Source organism: Elephas maximus, chromosome 25 (assembly GCF_024166365.1).
Source record: "Elephas maximus indicus isolate mEleMax1 chromosome 25, mEleMax1 primary haplotype, whole genome shotgun sequence".
Classification (NCBI taxonomy): Eukaryota; Metazoa; Chordata; class Mammalia; order Proboscidea; family Elephantidae; genus Elephas; species Elephas maximus.
This window is the reverse complement of record NC_064843.1, coordinates 32,738,629-32,756,333: the sequence shown is the minus strand read 5'-3', so window position 1 is coordinate 32,756,333 and position 17,705 is coordinate 32,738,629. Positions and strand designations below refer to the sequence as shown.

The following is a 17,705-nucleotide window of genomic DNA, read 5'->3' as shown; positions in this document are numbered from 1 at the left end:
TCTGAATTCCTGATCCACAACATCTGTGTGAGATCAATGTTCTATGATAATTACACTGCAATAGATAATTAACCTGTCTGAAGTATCCTTTTTTTATGTCTTAAGTACGAAGGTTCATTCCGTCTTTTTTCTTTTTCAGCAGTTTGTATTTGTTTCTCAGTAGTCATATCGCACTTCGTGGAAGACTCTGAGGTGTCAGCAGTCAGCAGCCGGGGACACCTGGTGGTCCCTCCCAAGTGACCCCAACCAGCCAGCTTCTTGTGGCATTCCCAGACCTCATCCTTCCCAAGCAGGTGGGGGTGGGGTAGAGTGAGGTTTCAAATCTCCAGGGGCCCCAACCAATCCACAAGGGAGATCAGAGAGGCCAAGTCCAAGGAAACTGTTCATATGACATACTTTATTTCCAATCTACAACCATTAAAAACCCTTTGTAAGTTTACACTGTACAGTTATTCTCATGTTTGAAATAAGACACAGGGCGCAGGGAGAGCTGGTGGATTGGGCTGTGGTCATCCTGGCAGCCATTCCATCCTGGGAAGGAGCCTTCTGAAGACAGGAGTGGGGAAGAGAGAACAATAGGCAGGAGAGAACAGTTTGGCCCAGGGATGCCCTTGGTCCTTTCCCTCCCGAGGCCCTTTTCCTGGGGGTCCCCCAGGGCCCACGACTGCAGGACCATCACCAGGAAACCAAGCCAAGCAGGAAGGGGGCTTCACAGTATTGGCAGGGCTGGGCAAAGAGATCAGGTAGAGGAGGAAGGACAGCTTCTGGCTCTCTTGCCCAGCCACTGGGGGTTGGAGCTGTTTTTTGGCACTGTCTACAAGGTCTCCCTGGGGGCGGGAGGAGGAGGAGATGGAGATTCTTCCCTTGAGGAATTAGGTTTCTTTCCATTTGCAGGGAGGCCACTAGACTCATTGTGAGGTTCCCAAGTGATGAACCAACAGGATCTTTTGCCTCTTGCTCCCCAAGACTCCCACCCCTGCCTGGCTGGCACAACCTCACAGAGCCTTATATAAAATCCAGACGAGTGGGAGAGGTGAGCACGGATGGAGCCAAACCAGGCACAAGGAAAGGAAAAATTGATTCCTTTTCCCTGCCCTCCAGCTTCCAAGATAAGACCACTGACTGAAGGATTCCATCTCTCAGGAGTCCAGATGAGGTTGGTGTTTCTACCTGCTCTTGGCCTAGGTCAATCCCAGACCCTTCCTAGGCTGCACTAACTGATAACCTCGATCAGCAGTTGGCAAACTCCAGTTGGAGGGCTGCTGAAATCCAGATTGCTGGGCCCCACCCCACAGGTTCCATTCAGTAGGTCTGGGGTGGGACCAGTAATTTGCATTTCTAACAGTTCCCAGGTGATGCTGATGCTGCTGGTCCAGGACCAGGCTTTGAGAAACACTGGCTAGAATGATACTTCTGACCTCCTCAACTTCAGCAGCCTGGCACCCCTGGACAGTACTAGGGACCTGGGGCATGGCTGGCAAGGCCCAGCCTCAGAGGCACCAAAATATCTGGGAAGATGCTGGGGATGGTTGTGTAGTGAGCCCCCTGTGCAGAGAAGTAAACTAAGGCACAGAGATCAGTGGCAGAGCTGAGAGAGGAGCCAGGATACCAGGGCCCAGCAGAAAGGGGATGGTGCTACAAGACCCCCAAAACACGAAGGGTGCTCAGAGGGATCACTCTGGTGCTTGTCACAGAATTCTAGAATTGGGCGGGCCAGGCTCAGAGAAGTTAAGAAATCTGCCCAGACCTGGGCCAGGTCTCTAGTCTTGAGGCCGAGGTCCCTCTCCATAGGAGGAGTTTGAGTGGCTTCAGAATGGGGTGTGACAAGGCAGCTAGGCTCGCACTGTCATGGCCTTTCAAGGATACTTAGAGGAAACCGAAGCTCCTTTCCTTGGGGACTGGTGTCCAGAGGGCTGGGGAAGGGCAGGAAGAGAGGGGACCAGGGCTGATGGGGTAGACAAGGGCAAGTGGAGGGTCTAAGGAGGGTAAGGTAGGGTGGGCAGGGCTGGCTGGTGGTGGGGAACTCAGGCCCAACATCATGTCCCCAGTCCCCTTTGCTTCTTGGGCCTGTGGACTTTGCAGACTACATACACCGTTGGGAGGGATGATGGGTAGGGCCAGGGTTAGCTATAGGTTCTCTCAGGATAAGCTGTCCTGTAGGTGGTGGGATTCAGGGAAGAGCAGAGGAAATGGAGGGGTGTGAAACAGACAGACAGCCTCTCCCTCCTCGGTGGGAAGTGCTGAGATTGAGGGGACAAAGAAGACAATGTGGCTCAGGACTGGGACTGGTGGAGCTCAATGAGGGCAGGCCAGGCTGGTGCTGCCTGAGGCATTGGAGGAAGGGGCCCCTTTGGTGGGAGAAAATATAAACATAGAACCCAGGAACCATCACCCAATCTGACGGCAAACACTGGAGTTGGGAGACCATAGACACAGGTACTTCTCTGATAGGGCAAGAATGTGAGGGCCTGGGGGTGGGGGGTGCTGGGATTACAAGAAAATCCAGGAGAGGGGTGCAGTGCTGGGTTGGCCATTCTGGGAGGACCGAGGGAGAGATGCTACAAGTAAGCTGGGGATCCAGAAGAGGAAAACCTACTGTGGACCTGGGCCACTCAGTCTGCTGGCAGGAACCAGCCAGAAAAGAAGAGCAGGCAGAAGGGTGGGAAGCTTTGGGGGAAAATGATACAAAAGAGAGTGGCCAGGAGGAAGGGAGCAAACAGACTGAGCTCAGAAAGAGGAAGGGACTCACCTAAGACCACAGAAAGGAAGGGCAGGGTCTCATTCACCACTGGAGATGCAGAACCTGCTGGCAGCCAGGTCACATGGGTCCTAGTCCTGGCCTGCCTCTGGTTTGCTGTGTGACCTGGGGTGAGCTGCTCCCTTCTCTGAGTCCTCAACCTCAGTCTGGGTTGGTCCAGATGATCTTGTGGCCCCTTTCTACTCACTAAGACTCAGTGAGAGGGTTGGTGTTGGTGTCACCCCCAGGGCCAGGACACTGAGGAGCTGGTCTAACTCAGACCCCTTTACATTTATGCAGAACCTTATGCTTTTCCAAGTAGACTCGCAGGCACAGTATTGTATCTGGTCCTGACCACACAGCCACATGAGGTAGGAAGGGCATTATCCCCACTTTATAGCTGGGGAAATCGAGGCATACAAAAGCCACATGATCTGGTCAAGGTCATTCAGGATGCTGGCAGTTAAATATTTTTAAAAAATAGTCACCTGGAAAACAGGTTATCTTAGGTTCACCTGCTGAAACACCAACTGGCTCAGTGCATTGAAGGACACATGCTATAAATTAGTAGCAGAAGAATTTGTGTCCTGGTGCAAACATGCTTGCTTCCCATGATTGGATGATGAGAGTTACACAACCTGATGTGTTTCTCCTTTTACTGTGGCTGTCAGGTAACTCAACAATAAAATTTAATTGCATGATTGTGGTAATAATACCAGGTAGCTTTGGGGAATAATTCTTCTTGCTTTTTGACTTCCTATTTCTGTTGTCTTGGTGAACATATATGACTTAAGATTGTAAACTGCTTTTGATGTTTTTGGGAAATTCTCAGGGTTATTAAAACAAATCAGAGCTGGGCTGAGGACCAGGGCCCCAAACTCTCAGCTTAGTACTCTTTTTAAGATATAGCATCGTACAACATTGTGGCTATTGATGAAAAGAAAGATGGCTGTGAACATAAATGGTGTGGCCAATGGTGCTCAGGGATCTCCCTGGGGGTTTGTTAAACATGCAGATTCCCGGCCCTGAAGTCTGGGGTGGGGCCCAGGAATCTGTATGTTTAACAAGCCCTCAGCAGATTCTGATGCAAGCAGAACACCCTCTGGGACATGCAGGTCCAGGCATTTGGAGTGGATTTGTTTCATGTCTGGGTTGGGCGAAGGCATATTTTGTGTGTTTTATACCCACACAAAGCCCCCAGTGGGGCATGTGGGCAGTAGGTTTGCACAGCAAGCAAGACAGAGTTGAACTGGGGGATCCAGTTGGCCAAGGTTCTGGTCTAATACTCAATAACTTTCCAGTTGTGCGACTCTAGGATGACACCTGAGCCTCAGTTTCCTCAATTTTGAAATAGGAGCACTAACCCCTGTCCTTCCAAGGCTGCTTCCCAGAGTTGTTCGCAAGAGGTCTGAAGGAGATGCGGGATAGGGAAGTAATTTCTAAATAGTAAAGTGCTCTAGGCGGGATGTGCGGGGGATTATTATTAACAAAGAGGTAGTGGGAGTTAGGAGGGCTGGTGAGGCTGGAAGAGGAGGGATATTCTGGATGGGAGGGGAGAAGGAGGAAGGGCCTGGAAGTTGGGTGTGCAAGAGGAGGAAAACAGGCTGGGTGATAAAACCATGAAAGGTACATGGGCGTGGGCATGATGGAGCCATTTCAGGGGTCAGGGTGTAAGAGGGTCAAGTCTTTGGGCCCTTGGCCTTGTCAACAAAAGCCAGACATGTAGGATGGCACCTGGGAGGGCAGCTGGTAGAGGGGTGTTTCTGGGAGACCAAAGGAGGAGGTCATTTTGAGTTTATAGAAAGTAAGACCTTTTGAAGGTGCTTTTAAATTAGGTCAGCCTTTAGTAGAAAAAGAGCTGGAGGAAAGGGTTGGCAGGGAGACAAGGGAATTGGATTCTGACACCTAATGCATGCACGGCCTAAGGCCCACTGATGAACAAAAGTGGTTTAATTTTCATCTCAGATACAGACACCATTTCTCCCAGGAGGGCCTAATTTGGCTCTGGGAAAGGGTCAGATGTAAGAAATCGGAAGTTTAGAGTCAGCCCTGCTAATTGGCCCCCCACTTCCCCTCAAGCAACTGGTGTCAACCCATGGACCCAAGCAAGGGGACTCTAGGAGACTGGGGCCCCAGTGTTCCTTGGGACTTTGGTTGTAGAGAGTGGGAATGAGGGTGGGGGTGGCAAGGAGGAAGAGGGACAGAAGAAGAGGAGGAGAGGGTTAGGAGTAAAAAGGCAGAAGGGTAGTGAGAAAGGGGAGAAAGGCCGTGTTCCTTCCTGGGACCCCAAACCTCCAGGGAAATCCCTACTGTGGGTCAGGCAGTTTTCTGCTTTGGGAATGTTACCAAGACTTAAAAGGCATTTGAAGGAACAAACCAAACTTAGAAATTACATTCCAAAAGAGTAGAGAGTTTTTACAAACCAACCCTCCCACCCCAAAAAAGAAACACAACCAGTTACCAATTAAAATGCTAAAAATCAAATCAAACCAATATTTACACGTAACATTTTCAACTCTATTAAAGCCCCATGTCCAGAGGCTTCTGTAAGAACGGTGATGAGTGACCTTGCACAGCAGCATGCAGAAGCTAGAAACGGGGGCTTACAGAAAACCGAGAGCTGGAGCCCCTGACACTGACTGGGGGCTGGGGCCTGGGTGTTGAGACAACGAAGATGGCAAGGACAATCTTGGACGAAACGATGGTAAGGCTGAGCGGTCCGTAGGCTGCAGGGTTCAGGTCTCACGGGGATTTCTCCCCAAGGCTGGGAGTGCAGCCTCCCTGACCTTCTGCCACTCCGGGAGGTGGCAGAAGGCTTCTGGTGACTTATGGCCTGCTATGAATCCCGTCACCTGGAGGTAACCTTTAAGGGGCCTCCTGGATCTCACTGGGTGGGGAGCAGTGGCATCCTCTGGGAATTGGCCCCTGGCTCCATCGGCCCACACAAGTCACAATGGCACAAGGGTGAGGCTGGTAAGACTGGCATGGTCCTGATGTTCTGCTGATGGGAAAGAAGAGGAAGGACTTTGGGTAGCTGGTCCAAGTGACCCTTAAAGGGCAGGACAAGGAGATGGCAGGTAGGAGTCAGGAGTGCAGAGGTGTCTCTTGAGTCCTGGGGGAAAGCTAGCTAAGCTGCTGGCTTTTGGTCTTCCTAATGTGGAATTCCGCAGACAAGTCCTTTCAGCCTGGTGTTTTTACTCCGGGTCCCCAGGAGTTACAGGACTGCTGTGTGCATGTGGGCATGTGTGCAACCAAAATGGTTCGCTGGCACCAAGGGGGAGGCCATATCGCAATAACTCAGATCATAATTCGTCTGATCACCCGGGCAGTTCACGTGGCAAGTGGGGAAGGGTGGGCAGTGGTGTTGGAGCTGGGAGAAGAGCTGTGAGGAGCCATAAGGCTAAGGAGACAGGCCGGTGGAAAGGCTGGCAGGCTGGTGAGAAATGAGCCAGGTGGATACTCTCTGATCCATGCGCAAAGCTGCAATAAATGACATTCTGGAAGTTCAGTCCTGTTTTCCTGCAAGTTCTCACTCAGGGAACTTGGAGGGATCTCCATGCTCTTTACAGAGTAAGCCACGGTTGACTCATTTAAAAAACGTGTCAGAAAGAGGGAGAAAAATGAGAAGCGAAATGGGAGAGGATTTGGGAGGTGGTATGTCAGTCCAAAGGAGCCCTGGTGGTGCAGTGGTTAAGCGCTCGGCTGCCAACCAAAAGGTCAGCAGTTCGAACCCACCTGCTGCCCCTTGGGAGAAAAATGTGGCAGTCTGCTTCTGTAAAGATTACAGCCTTAGAAACCCTATGGGACAGTTCTACTCTGTCCTCTAGGGTTGCTATGAGTTAGAATCGACCTGACGGCAACGGGTTTGTCAGTCCAGCCCTGCACCCTGTTAGCAAGCATTGACAGACTGACTGCTCGGGGTTGGGCAAGTACCAGGTATTCTTGGAGGCTAAATGGTCAGTGGTGTTGGGGGATCAGGCTGCAGAGTTCCTGCAAACCTGAGTCAGGAGACCTGAGCTTGGATGCTGAGCTGTCTCGTCCGCATAGGGGATCCCAAGCCTGTCCATTGTGTCAGAAGTTTCAGTTTGTCCCAGTGGCGAGAATACACGTCAAACTCCAATAAATTACCTTAGGAACTTTGGGGTAAATTAAATTATTAAAATAAAGTAAACCACCTTAAATATTTATAATAAGAAAAACTCAAAAACAGTCTAGGCGAGAAATGCACTTCCAAGCCCCAGTTACTGCCGTGTCCTGGGGCACTGACCTCTTGGAGCTCTCCTTGGCCTGGCCTGGCCAATCAGAAGTCTCTTACTGGAATATCTTTGTCCTCCACCAGTCCCAGGATGTAAACACAGTGGAGATGTGGTGCCCTTTCAGGCTGCTGAGAAAGAGGCCCAGGGCCAAGGCAGTGAGCATTTAGGCCTTTATGCCTGCACCAGGTCTTAAGACTGACTCTAACCTGTTTCTGTCCTCATAGAGTTGCCCATGAATTGGGGCTCCCCCAAGTCACCTTGGCAAGGGTGGCAGTTCCAATGGCTCCCGACCCTGAGCGCCACATGTTCCTACCTCATCTCCTGGTCCTTGCTGCATCCAGACTGTGAGCAGGGAGATCCAGGGCTCCGGGATTCCAAGTGGAGATTCGGCCCTGGTACTGCCCTATCATATCCCCTAGAGTCACAGCAATCTAGAGCAGCAGGGCTGGGAGGAGGAGGTGGTGAAGGGAAGGAAGGGGTGGACACCGTGCCCAGCTCCTCCAGGAGCCACGAGTTGATCCTAGAGCAAAGCCTGGTCTTCTTGTCGATGTTTCCCCTCCCAGGGAAGGGGCGTGTGGTTGTCATGGAACAGCTCTGTGAGCCCTTTTCCCCAAGGGGCACGGCCAAAAGTGTATCCCATCCTCGGATCTTCCAGGAGGGTGAGGGGTAGAACCAGGCAAGGCTGGCCCAGTCCACCTTAGGACCCCGGGAATGGGTTCCGACGTATCTTTCTGTAGATGCTTCCAAAGCCCAGTTTTGGTCTTTCTCCCACTCACTGCCTTCCCTGGGAAGTTGGAGATCACCACCCGGCGGTCAGCAGGAGACCTGCTTTACCTTGATGTGAAAGCTGTCTTCTGGCAGTGGTGTAGCTGTTATGCTTCCATGGCGAGACGATGCTGAGAGTACAGGCCCCTCACTGTCTCTGGTGTCTCTGCTGATTCCCTTCTGCTGTTCAGGGCTGGGCCGGTTGAGGTGGGGCACTCAGGTGCTCTGTCACTCGCTGGGGGGGGCTGCCCTCTCCTCCCCACCCCAGCCGGACTCTGAAGGGTGCAGCCTGCACTTGGAAGGAGAGTGGCGGATGGCAGAGCGGGATGGCCGGGCAAAACAGGAGGTGAGAGACTGGGCACTACAGTCACAAACAGCATCCTGGGAAAAGGGAGGGAGGGAGTCAGGAGGAGCCAGGAGGCACTGACCACCCAAGGAAGGGTGGCCAGCCAGGTGAGGCAGTTGAACTCAGTTGTGCCCAAGACCAGGGCTTTGAATCAGCTCTGTCTGGTTAGAAACCTGGCTGAGAATTTACGTGGGGTGGAAATACAAATTCTCAGCAGGGTTCGAATCAGAATGAACCGGTTCAAAGCCCTGCCCAAGATCAGTTCCCAGGGGCTACACCCCTCCCTGGGCTGATTTTTCTTTTTATTGTTTTTCTCCCATTTTAGCAATAAATAGTGTTCATCATAATAAATTCTGGAATAAGCAGAAAAGAAAATTACGCTGTCATGGCCCTAGAGATCAAAGATAAATTCTCAAGTATGCTTACACACACATTTACCAAAATGACCTCATCTTCTATAAACTATTTCGCAATTGCAAAACATGAACACTTTCCTGTCTCTATGTATGTCTAGACCTCCTTCTCTTTAATGGTTGTATACTATTCCACCAAAAGGAAATACCTTAATTTATCTAATTTACTTTTGATGTGCATTTAGGTAGTTTCCTTTTTTTTCTTTTTACTATTACCAACACACACATATACAAGCATTGTGGTTAAAAGTGCTGCTTTAGAACCAGACTGCTTGGATCAAATCCCAAACCTTCCACTGACTGGCTGTGTGACCTTGGACAAGTTACTTAACCTCTCTGAGCCTTGATTTCCTCCTGTCTAAAACGAGGGGTATGAAACCTTCTTCAAAGTTGCTGTGAGGGTCAAATCTGGTAAGGCATGTAAAGCATTTGGCATAATGTCTACTAAGCACTCAATAAAACCAAAACCAAACCACTGTCCATCAAGTTGATTCTGACTCATAGCAACCCTATAGGACAGAGTAGAACTGCCCCATAGGTTTCTAAAGCTGTAAATCTTCATGGAAGCAGACTACCACATCTTTCTTCCACAGAGTGGCTGGTGGGTTCAAACTGCTGACCTTTTGGTTAGCAGCTGAGCACTTTAACCACTAAGCCACCAGGGCTCGTCAGGCATGCAATAAATGTTAGCAATTTTTATTAGTAATACAGTACTTTTTTTTTTTTTTTTTAAATACAAGTATCTTTTTCCATCTCTGTGAATATTTCCATAGGCTACAGTCCTAGAAGGAGAACTACAGGGTCAACAGGTAGCATGCACCTTTTATATATTGAAAAAATATCTGCATCAACTTTAAAAACAATAAAATACAGCCACCCTTGTACTGTTGTTTCTTGATATAGGTGCAAGCTATATGGGTGTGCTCAGTTTGTGAACATTCAGTAAACTGTATGCTTACAGTATGCTCAGTATGGGCAGAGTGATCCAGGGCTCCAAGATTCCAAGTACATATTAAACTTAAACTATATTTACAGACTTAAAATAAACTATATCAATAAACCATATTAAACCTAAAAAACTTTTTTAAAGTTATTAAAAAATAAATATTTAAAAGATTTTTTAAAATGCAGCCAGCTGGATGAGAGTGGAAGGAAAGAGTTCACATACTAGGAGCTGTATAAATCAGACACAGTCTTTTGAAAGATAATTTGGCAACACTTACCAAATACCTTAAAAGCATTCATACATTTTTATCCTAGAATCCCATTCCTGCAACTCAAGCCTAAGAAAATAGTAGGAAATGTGGAAAAATGTTTTTGCAGCAAGATGTTCACAGCAGCATTATATTTATAATAGAGAAAAACTAGAAACCACCTAAACATACAACAGGGGAAACGGACTTGTGGGTCAGTCACAGCCCATCCCCCACACAGCCCTTCTCACTTCTCTGAGCGCCCGACTACAACCTTTACTGAGTGCACAGTGGACCACGATACTGCCCCTGGCCACAGCTGAATGGACCAAGGAATACACCCAATTCAAGCTGAAGCAATCAGAGTTTCTTCCAGAAAGGTGGAATTGGGACAGAAGGATTTGAGTCTGTCTCTGTGAGGTGCTGGAACAGCCCAACTAAACCATGTGCAAATGCAGCAGAGAGAGAGAGGAAGAAGACATCGGAGAAAATGCAGCTCAAGAGAGGGCAGAGGGACAGAGAAACTGTTAAAGGCCTTTGGGTCCCCGCCCTTCGGTTCCACAAGATCCTCTAGCACTCTTCTGAGATGACTTCCATTCTGCAAACCGAACTGAAATGCATTCTTTTACTAATATGCAAATAATCCCTAACTAAATCAGGAGTATATCCGGATATACTCAGGAGTGAGGTGTGCAGCAAAAGATTCTCAGAGAAAATGTGAACAGTAGGTGTGGAGTCTTGGTGGGGTGGGGCAGTGTTGTGCTAGTAAATGTTTAGCATCTTGCTTTCTGGAAGATAGCAAGGAGCCTTGATTCGTAGTGTTTGCCAATTCTCATGGTGTAAATCCTACTGCCCTGGCTGATTTCAAAATATTCCAAGGTAATATTACTGAACACAGAGATGCACACAACTGGCTCCAGCATACCATTGGGTGGCAGAAGAGCAGAGAGCCAGATGGGATGCTGACCGTCTCTGGTAAAGCGGCTGGTTAAGCCATGCTCACTAGTTTCCTGGTATTCAGACCATGTGTCCATCAGCTCTGTGTCATTCCATGTCTGAGGCCTTCCAACCCCCATCCCAGACCAGCACAAGAACTTTTTGAGACACACAACTACATTCCTCAAGTCGAAAAACCAAAAGAGCTTGGATCTTATAAGCCAACACCACCTCCCAAGAAAAAGGGCAGACCCCACCCACCTACCTCATTGGGAAGGACTAGGGCTCCGTCTCCGTCCCGGAGGACACCATCCTTCCCCACCTGGGGGAGCAGGGTAGGCCTGACCTCCTCAGTGCTGCCTGACTTGGCTGCCTTCTTGTTCAGGAGCCTGGCCACACCCTCTGGCTGGTGGTAGCTGGCAGGAGAGAGGGGCTCCGACTTCTTGGTGCTCTCCTCCCCTGCCACGGAGGTGGGGCTTGGCGCTCGGCCGCACACATTGCGGAAGAACTCCTGCACAATGCCATACTTGGGAGGCTCGGGCTTGGCCCGGGCCTCAGACATACCCAGTTTCCAGACAGACTCAGTGCTCCCCGAGTGCTCCACCACGCTGAAGAGGCTGGACAGCCCGTCGTTGATGTTCCTCAAGACGGGGCTGTCCCTCGTGGTGGTGGAGCGGGCCCAGGCCGAGCCGTTCTGCTTACTCTGGTGCAGGTTCCACAGGCTGCGGTCCTTGGTGCTATCCAGCTTGGACACTGAGCGCCTCTGAAGCTTGGGTGAGCCATACTTGGGTGAGCAGCACGGCCGCTCGATGCGCGAATGGACCTTGTCCAGGGAGGAGGCGATCTGCTTGCTGCGCACAGAGACGAGCGAGGAGCTGCGGGGTGACCAGCTCTTGCTCTGGAGGCTGCTGCGGGGTGGGTCAGTCTGCAGGCCCACACTGACTGTGCGGATGGTCTGGGTGCCCACACTGGCCAGGCCCACCGTTTGGCTGGACGTGCTCTTTACTTTCCTCCCCAGCGAGCCCGAGCGCATGGCCTGGCGCACACAGTTGGTGATCTCCTTCATGTCGTCACTCATGTTGCCCGACATCTCAAAGTCATGCAGGGACGCTGGGAAGCCAGGCCCAGCAGTCGAGGGGTCGCCCCCTGAGCTGCCATCCAGGCGCTGCCGGGAGAAGTTGCACAGCCACCGGCCGTACGAGCTCTCAGCCAGCCCGTCTGCCTCAGCCGACTCTTTGGGCTTGGCCGTGGTGAAGAGGAAGCCAGGCTCAATGATGATTTTGCCCTCCTTATCGTGGACCACAGGGACACCCAGGCGCCGGGCCACTGGGGGGCTATAGTAGACGCGGATGCCTGTCTTGTCGGGAGCCGTGTAGCTGCGCTGCATTTGTCTCCCCGACGGGTCATGACAGGCCATTGCACCCAGGTGGTTGCAATCCCGTGGTGATAGTCCAGGCTTTTCCTTCGCATCCTTCTCTGGGTCCACTGACTCAGGACTCACAAAGGCAAAGGCAGGATTGCTGGACAGCTTCTTGCCCCGCGCAGCTTCGCCAGCAAGGTAGGGGGAACAGTCAAGCAAACTTTCAAACTCAGACATCGAAGAAACAGACTTGGTCCTGGGAGGAGCAGAAGAGGAAAATGGTATTAGTGGAAGGTAACATAGACCCAGAAAACACACTGGTCCACCTCCCTGGAACATACGGGGCAGGAGGGCAAGGACCAGGACTGTCTTGCTCACTTCTTGTAGAAGACACTGTTGGTGGCCTGCCTCATACTCTCTCCACACTCACACCTACACAACCAGAACTATAATGTGCACACCTGCCATTCTCTACCTGTGGGCTTTTGTCTGGCTGTGGGAGCATACTAACCTCCACACAGAGAAACTGGAAATATCACAGAGTTAATGTCCCTAGACACAACCCTCATTAAACAACACATGATGATTTGGTGGAAAAATACCCCCGGCTCCTTATTCCTGGGGTGGGATTGCTGAGTTGCACATTCCACATCGGCTCCCAGAGTGTCTCAGTGAGACTGAGCTCCAGTTGCCCGCAGGAGAACCTGCTTGATAACACTCCTCTATGGGCTGCCTCGCTTCACTTCCAAGTGTTTCCTGGAATCCTCTCCCAAATAAACCACTTGCTTTCAAATCCTTGTCTCAGAGTTTGCTTCTAGAGGGTCCCAAACCAACATTCCTTAAGGTTCCTGACAGGAACTTGGCACCTTTGTTACCTGATGACTGAAAGTGCCAGGCCTCTGTAAATGCATCTCATGTGTCATACCAGTTACTCCTCCCATAAACTCCAGGAGACATCCCCACTTTTCAGGTGAGCAGACAGAGAGGGGGAGTCCTGGCCCAAAGCCACAGAGCTAGAAATGGCAGAGCTGGAATTCAGACCTGGCACTCTTGACTCCAGAGCCCCCCTCCTAACTCCAAGGCCCATCTTGCTGTATGGCCCAGGTGGTTTCTGCTTCCCTCACTCCTTTCGTGGGTTTCCCATTGGTGGAGACATGGTCCTTAGGCCTGGATGTGCCCCTCAACCATAGCCCAGGGCTGGGCCCAAAGGATGCTGCTCACTCATGCCAGGAACGGACATCCATCTTGACTCTCCTAACTCCAGAGATAGGAAGAAAGAACCTCAAGAGGCCAGAATGGAGAGAGAGCTTCTCTCCAGCTAGGATATGCTGAGTCCCAGTTTTCCATGCTCAGAATCAAACCAACAAGAAAATCGCAGGCTGGAATCCTGATCACCCCTAGCTTCCGAGCTCCTGGGTGGCTCGGGTTCCACAGAAACCTGCTGAGATGCAGTGGTGGGCACATGGGACGGGGGAGGAGAGAGGCAAAGGGCTGGGAGGGCCTGCAGGGCAAGGCAGAGCAGGGCAGGGGATGCCAGCACCTCTTTAAGCTGGTTCCCCCAATTTCAGCTTCAGAAACAGCCCCCTTGTCATGAGTCTTCTCACTGTGCACCTGTCAGGGAAGAGACAACAAGGGTCAGTTCCAGCTGTGAGAGCCCCAAGGGAAGGTGACAGGAACTGTGGGTGTTCCCAGTGTGGGGGCTGACCCTGGACAAGTCGCTTCTCCCTATGCCTCAGTCTCCTCACCTGTAGAATAGGAGGGACATCAGCAATTATCTACAATGCCCATTGGTCAGTTTTGCCTGCAATGTATCTAAACCCCTTCCCCCCGTTATTCTTTCTTCTCCCTGGCAGTGAGGGTGTGGGTATGTGTTCTAAGCTCAGCCACTCAGAGCTTCAAGAGAGAGCTCCCCACCTGCCCCCGGGGAAGAGTCCATTTAGAACTTATTCTGAGGACAGCAGCAGCAACAAAGCATCCAGTGGCCAGTTGTTCTGTTAGTGGTGACAGAAGTGACCCAGTGGCTCCTGCTCAGGGGCTTGTTTCCCCTTGGTTCCAGAGGCACAGCCCCCCTGGATCTATGCTGATTTTCTGAACCTGCATCACCAGGCCCCTCAAGTCCCCAGTAAAATCCTCTCCTGTTTCAGCTTCCCAGAAATGGTTTTTGTTGCTTGCAAACAAGTCTTTTGCTTGACATGCCACTTCTTCAGCAAAAGGGCTTGTGTGTTCAGCTTTGTTATTCTGTGTGTTGCTATATTGACAATGCCCCTGAGGCTTATGTGAAAACTTCACCAGTGTGACCTCATTGATCTCTACAACCAGGGCTGGGCCAAGGCAGAGAATGTGATTCTCACCTTACCAATTAGGCAACTGGGGCCCAGAAAGGGAAAGTGGCTTACCCAAGACCATACAGCCTGGCTTTTCAGAGAGGCATAAAATGAAAGCAAGATAGGGCAAGGGAACTGGCCAAGGATACATACAGAGGCACCCAGCCTTTCCATCAGGCATGGAGAGGGCCCTTTGCAGGTCCGAAACCACAAGCAGGAACCATGAAGTAGAGACCCCAGGTCTGAGGAGCAGCCCAAGGTGCAAAGATGTAACCTATGGGAGTGGAGTCAGCATCTTTCTTTCTGGTGTAGCCAGGAGCCAAGAAGAGAGCAGACGATCAGCTAGCCTACTCACCTCTTTCCAGCTGTTGTCCTGTTTCTCCAGGTCTGAGTGCTTCAGGACCCAGGTGTCATCAGCCTTCTGCAACTGGACAAGGGTAAAGCGGATGGCTCAGTGGGAGGGAAGCTGGTGAGCAGGGCCCCGCCCTGTGCAGGGCTGTGCCCCAGCTCCTCTCTGCAGCACAAGGGAAGGCCCAGATCATGGACCAGGAACCATCTGCCCAGTGCACAGCAGCATCAAGCCACTCATAAGGTAGAAATGGATTTGAAGAATGATAGTGAAAGCAAGTATCTACAAGCCTGGTAATACCAAAAGCCAAACGCACTGGCGTCGAGTCTATTCCAACTCATAGCAAACCTACAGGACAGAGTAGAACTGCCCCATAGGGTTTCCAGGGAGTGGCTAGTGGATTCGAACTGCCAGTCTTTTGGTTGGCAGCCATAACTCTGTAACTCTTTAACCACTGAGCCACCAGGGCTCCACAGGCATGGCAATAGATGCCATTACAACTACAGTAGAAACGGTTGTTATTACTTCGTTAATTCATGCTACCATTCATGGAACAGCTCTATCAGCTAAGCAGCAGCTATGTCACATCAGGATGACAGATGCAAGACCCTCATACTCCCGCTATGGTTCTTATCACCAGTGGAACTGGGGCACTTTTTCCGCTGAGCCCTGAGCTGGCCTCTGATCCACCCCTCTTGGTACGCCGTCACCTCCAGGTGGTATGTGAAGGAGCCCGTTTGCTATTCACACATTAGTTAATTTAATCTTCACAGCACCCTTACAAGGTGTTACCATTATCATTTCCATTTCACAGGTGAGAGGCTCAAGATTGAAAGAAGGAAAGGAACTGCCCAAGGTGGTGCAGCTGAGTGAGTGGCAATGATAGTCACAGTGGCGCAGCAGGTCCTGTGTGTGGTAGCCCGTCACCCACCTGTTGCTGTAACCTTCTTGGGAGGATCGCCTTGGGCAAATGGAACTCACTTGCAGCCAATGACAGACTAATGTAGGGCACTCAGAAGGCCAGCCCCTTGCCTCAACGTGGGCAAACTCTATGCGACAATTTACTACTTATACACCAGAACTCTCCAAAGGGTCAGGCTGAGGGCGGTCTTCAGCTCAAAGTATATCCTTGCTTGACCTCCTCCCCTCTCCTATCCCACATTCCTCTTTCCCTCAAGAGATCACTTGCACACAGAGCAACCAACCCACCTTGGTTTGCCCAGGACGTTCCCAGTTTTAGCACAGAAAGTCTCACATCCCAGAAACGCCTGAGTCCTGAGAAAACTGGGAGGCTTTGCCTCTTTCCACTTCATTTACTGTCCTAGTTTTAAAGCTGAAAGACATGGGAAACTCCCAGTCCCAGGCAAACTGGGACAGGTTGGTCGCCCTGCCTGTATGTGAACCCATGTCTCAGACTTTGCTTCTTGGGAGCCAACACAAGACAAATAGTAATAAGGGAAACAACAAAAATAACACCCATGTGAATGACAGCAATGACAGATGAAGACCACAGAATCAAACCAAGCCCCAGTCAGAGGGATATCTTGGGAGCACTCTGAATTATCCCGAAGTATTTTCATGTCTATCTCCTTTCACCTCTATAGCTGCCCTGTCAGTTGAGAAGGTCAACAACCATCCTCCCGTTCTATAGATGAAGCTTGGAGATCAGACATGACTTGGCAGGGGTTGCACCTGGCAGCGCCAGGTGAGGATGGAGCTCCTAATCAGAACCTCTTTCCCTCCAACTACCCTGGCAGCTGCTTTCACCGGGCTGGTTTTCGCAGGCTTCAGTTAGATGGGTAGTTCAGTTCAAAGAAGGAGGCTGCTTTTTGGGGCCTGGTTTGAAGTGGAGGCGGCCAAGGAGTGTCAGAGAGACACAGGAGGCCAGAGCTAAAGGGCCAGCCAGTCCCACGCAGGATCCCCTGATGTGGAACAATGGTGGCACCCAGACTCTGTGCCCTGATAAGCCCACAGGACGCACCCACCACCTGTGGGCTGCTACATGTTTCTCAGGTATGTCATGCAGCTTGTCTCATGATTTCAGAACAAGTATTAAAATATTTTGTGTTAATATAATAAAAAGATTTTCTAGAGAGGAATTTAGGGAGCCCTGGTGGCACAGTGGTTAAAGCAATTAGCTGCTAACCAAAAGGTCAGCAATTCAAACCCACCGGCTGCTCTGCAGGAGAAAGATGTGACAGTCTGCTTCCGTAAAGATTTATAGCCTTAGAAATCCTATGGCGGCAGTTCTGCTCTGTCCTACAGGGTCACTATGAACCAGAATCGACTCAACAGCAATGGGTTTTAGTGGCTAGAAAGGAATTTGGGCCGATGGTACAAATAGATGCATCTTATCTGCTTTTCACGTAGTACATGGACTGTTCTGACTTTGGATGCTGTCCTGCACTCGCCAAGCACAGATTCCTAGTGGCGGTGACCCCGAGGGGAGTTCTGACCCTGCAGGGGAGTGGGTAGGGCACAGGATCAGGAACTCGCCAGATTTCCAAGTTCTGCCAGATCCTGGTCCTGCCCCTTACTCACTGTATATCTTGGGGGCAAATCATTTCACCTCAGTCCCCTCATCTGAAAAACGGGTTTAGTGACAGCAACCTTTGAGGACTGCCAAAGGATCAGAGATAACATATGGAAGAAGAAAGGCAGTCAACAAATTCATGGAAAGATGCTAACCCTTGACTAGCAATCAGAGAAATGCAAATTTAAACAATGAGATAGCATTTTACACTATGAAACTGGCAGACATTTTAAAGACTGGGAATAGCAAGAACTGGCAAAGATAAGGCAAAACAGGGCCCTTCTTGCCGTGCTGCTGTTGGGAAGGCCAGCCTGGAAATTTCCATCAAATATAAAGGTGTATGCCTTTGGACCTAGCAATTTCACTTCGAGTAATCTATCCTACTGATATACTCATGCACGTCCATTTACAAACAAAGAAAATCGTGTGGGGATGTTCATTGTGGTACTGCTTTTAACAGTGAAAAACTGGAAATTAGATTTCCTTAATATGG

General features: G+C 50.4%; 1 protein-coding gene across 2 annotated transcripts in view; it reads right to left on the bottom strand.

Moving 5' to 3' along the window:
• Positions 1–383: 383 nt before the first annotated feature.
• Positions 384–17,705, bottom strand: part of SOGA1 (suppressor of glucose, autophagy associated 1) — an 84,497-nt gene continuing 67,175 nt past the window's right edge. For both annotated transcript variants that reach the window (XM_049869120.1, XM_049869121.1), the window contains exons 12-15: positions 14,686–14,757; positions 13,547–13,617; positions 10,912–12,262; positions 384–8,139 (exon numbers count right to left, since the gene is read on the bottom strand). In XM_049869120.1, coding sequence (XP_049725077.1) covers positions 7,987–8,139; positions 10,912–12,262; positions 13,547–13,617; positions 14,686–14,757 — 1,647 coding nt within the window. In that variant the 3' untranslated portion in view covers positions 384–7,986. The remainder of the gene's footprint in view (positions 8,140–10,911; positions 12,263–13,546; positions 13,618–14,685; positions 14,758–17,705) is intronic.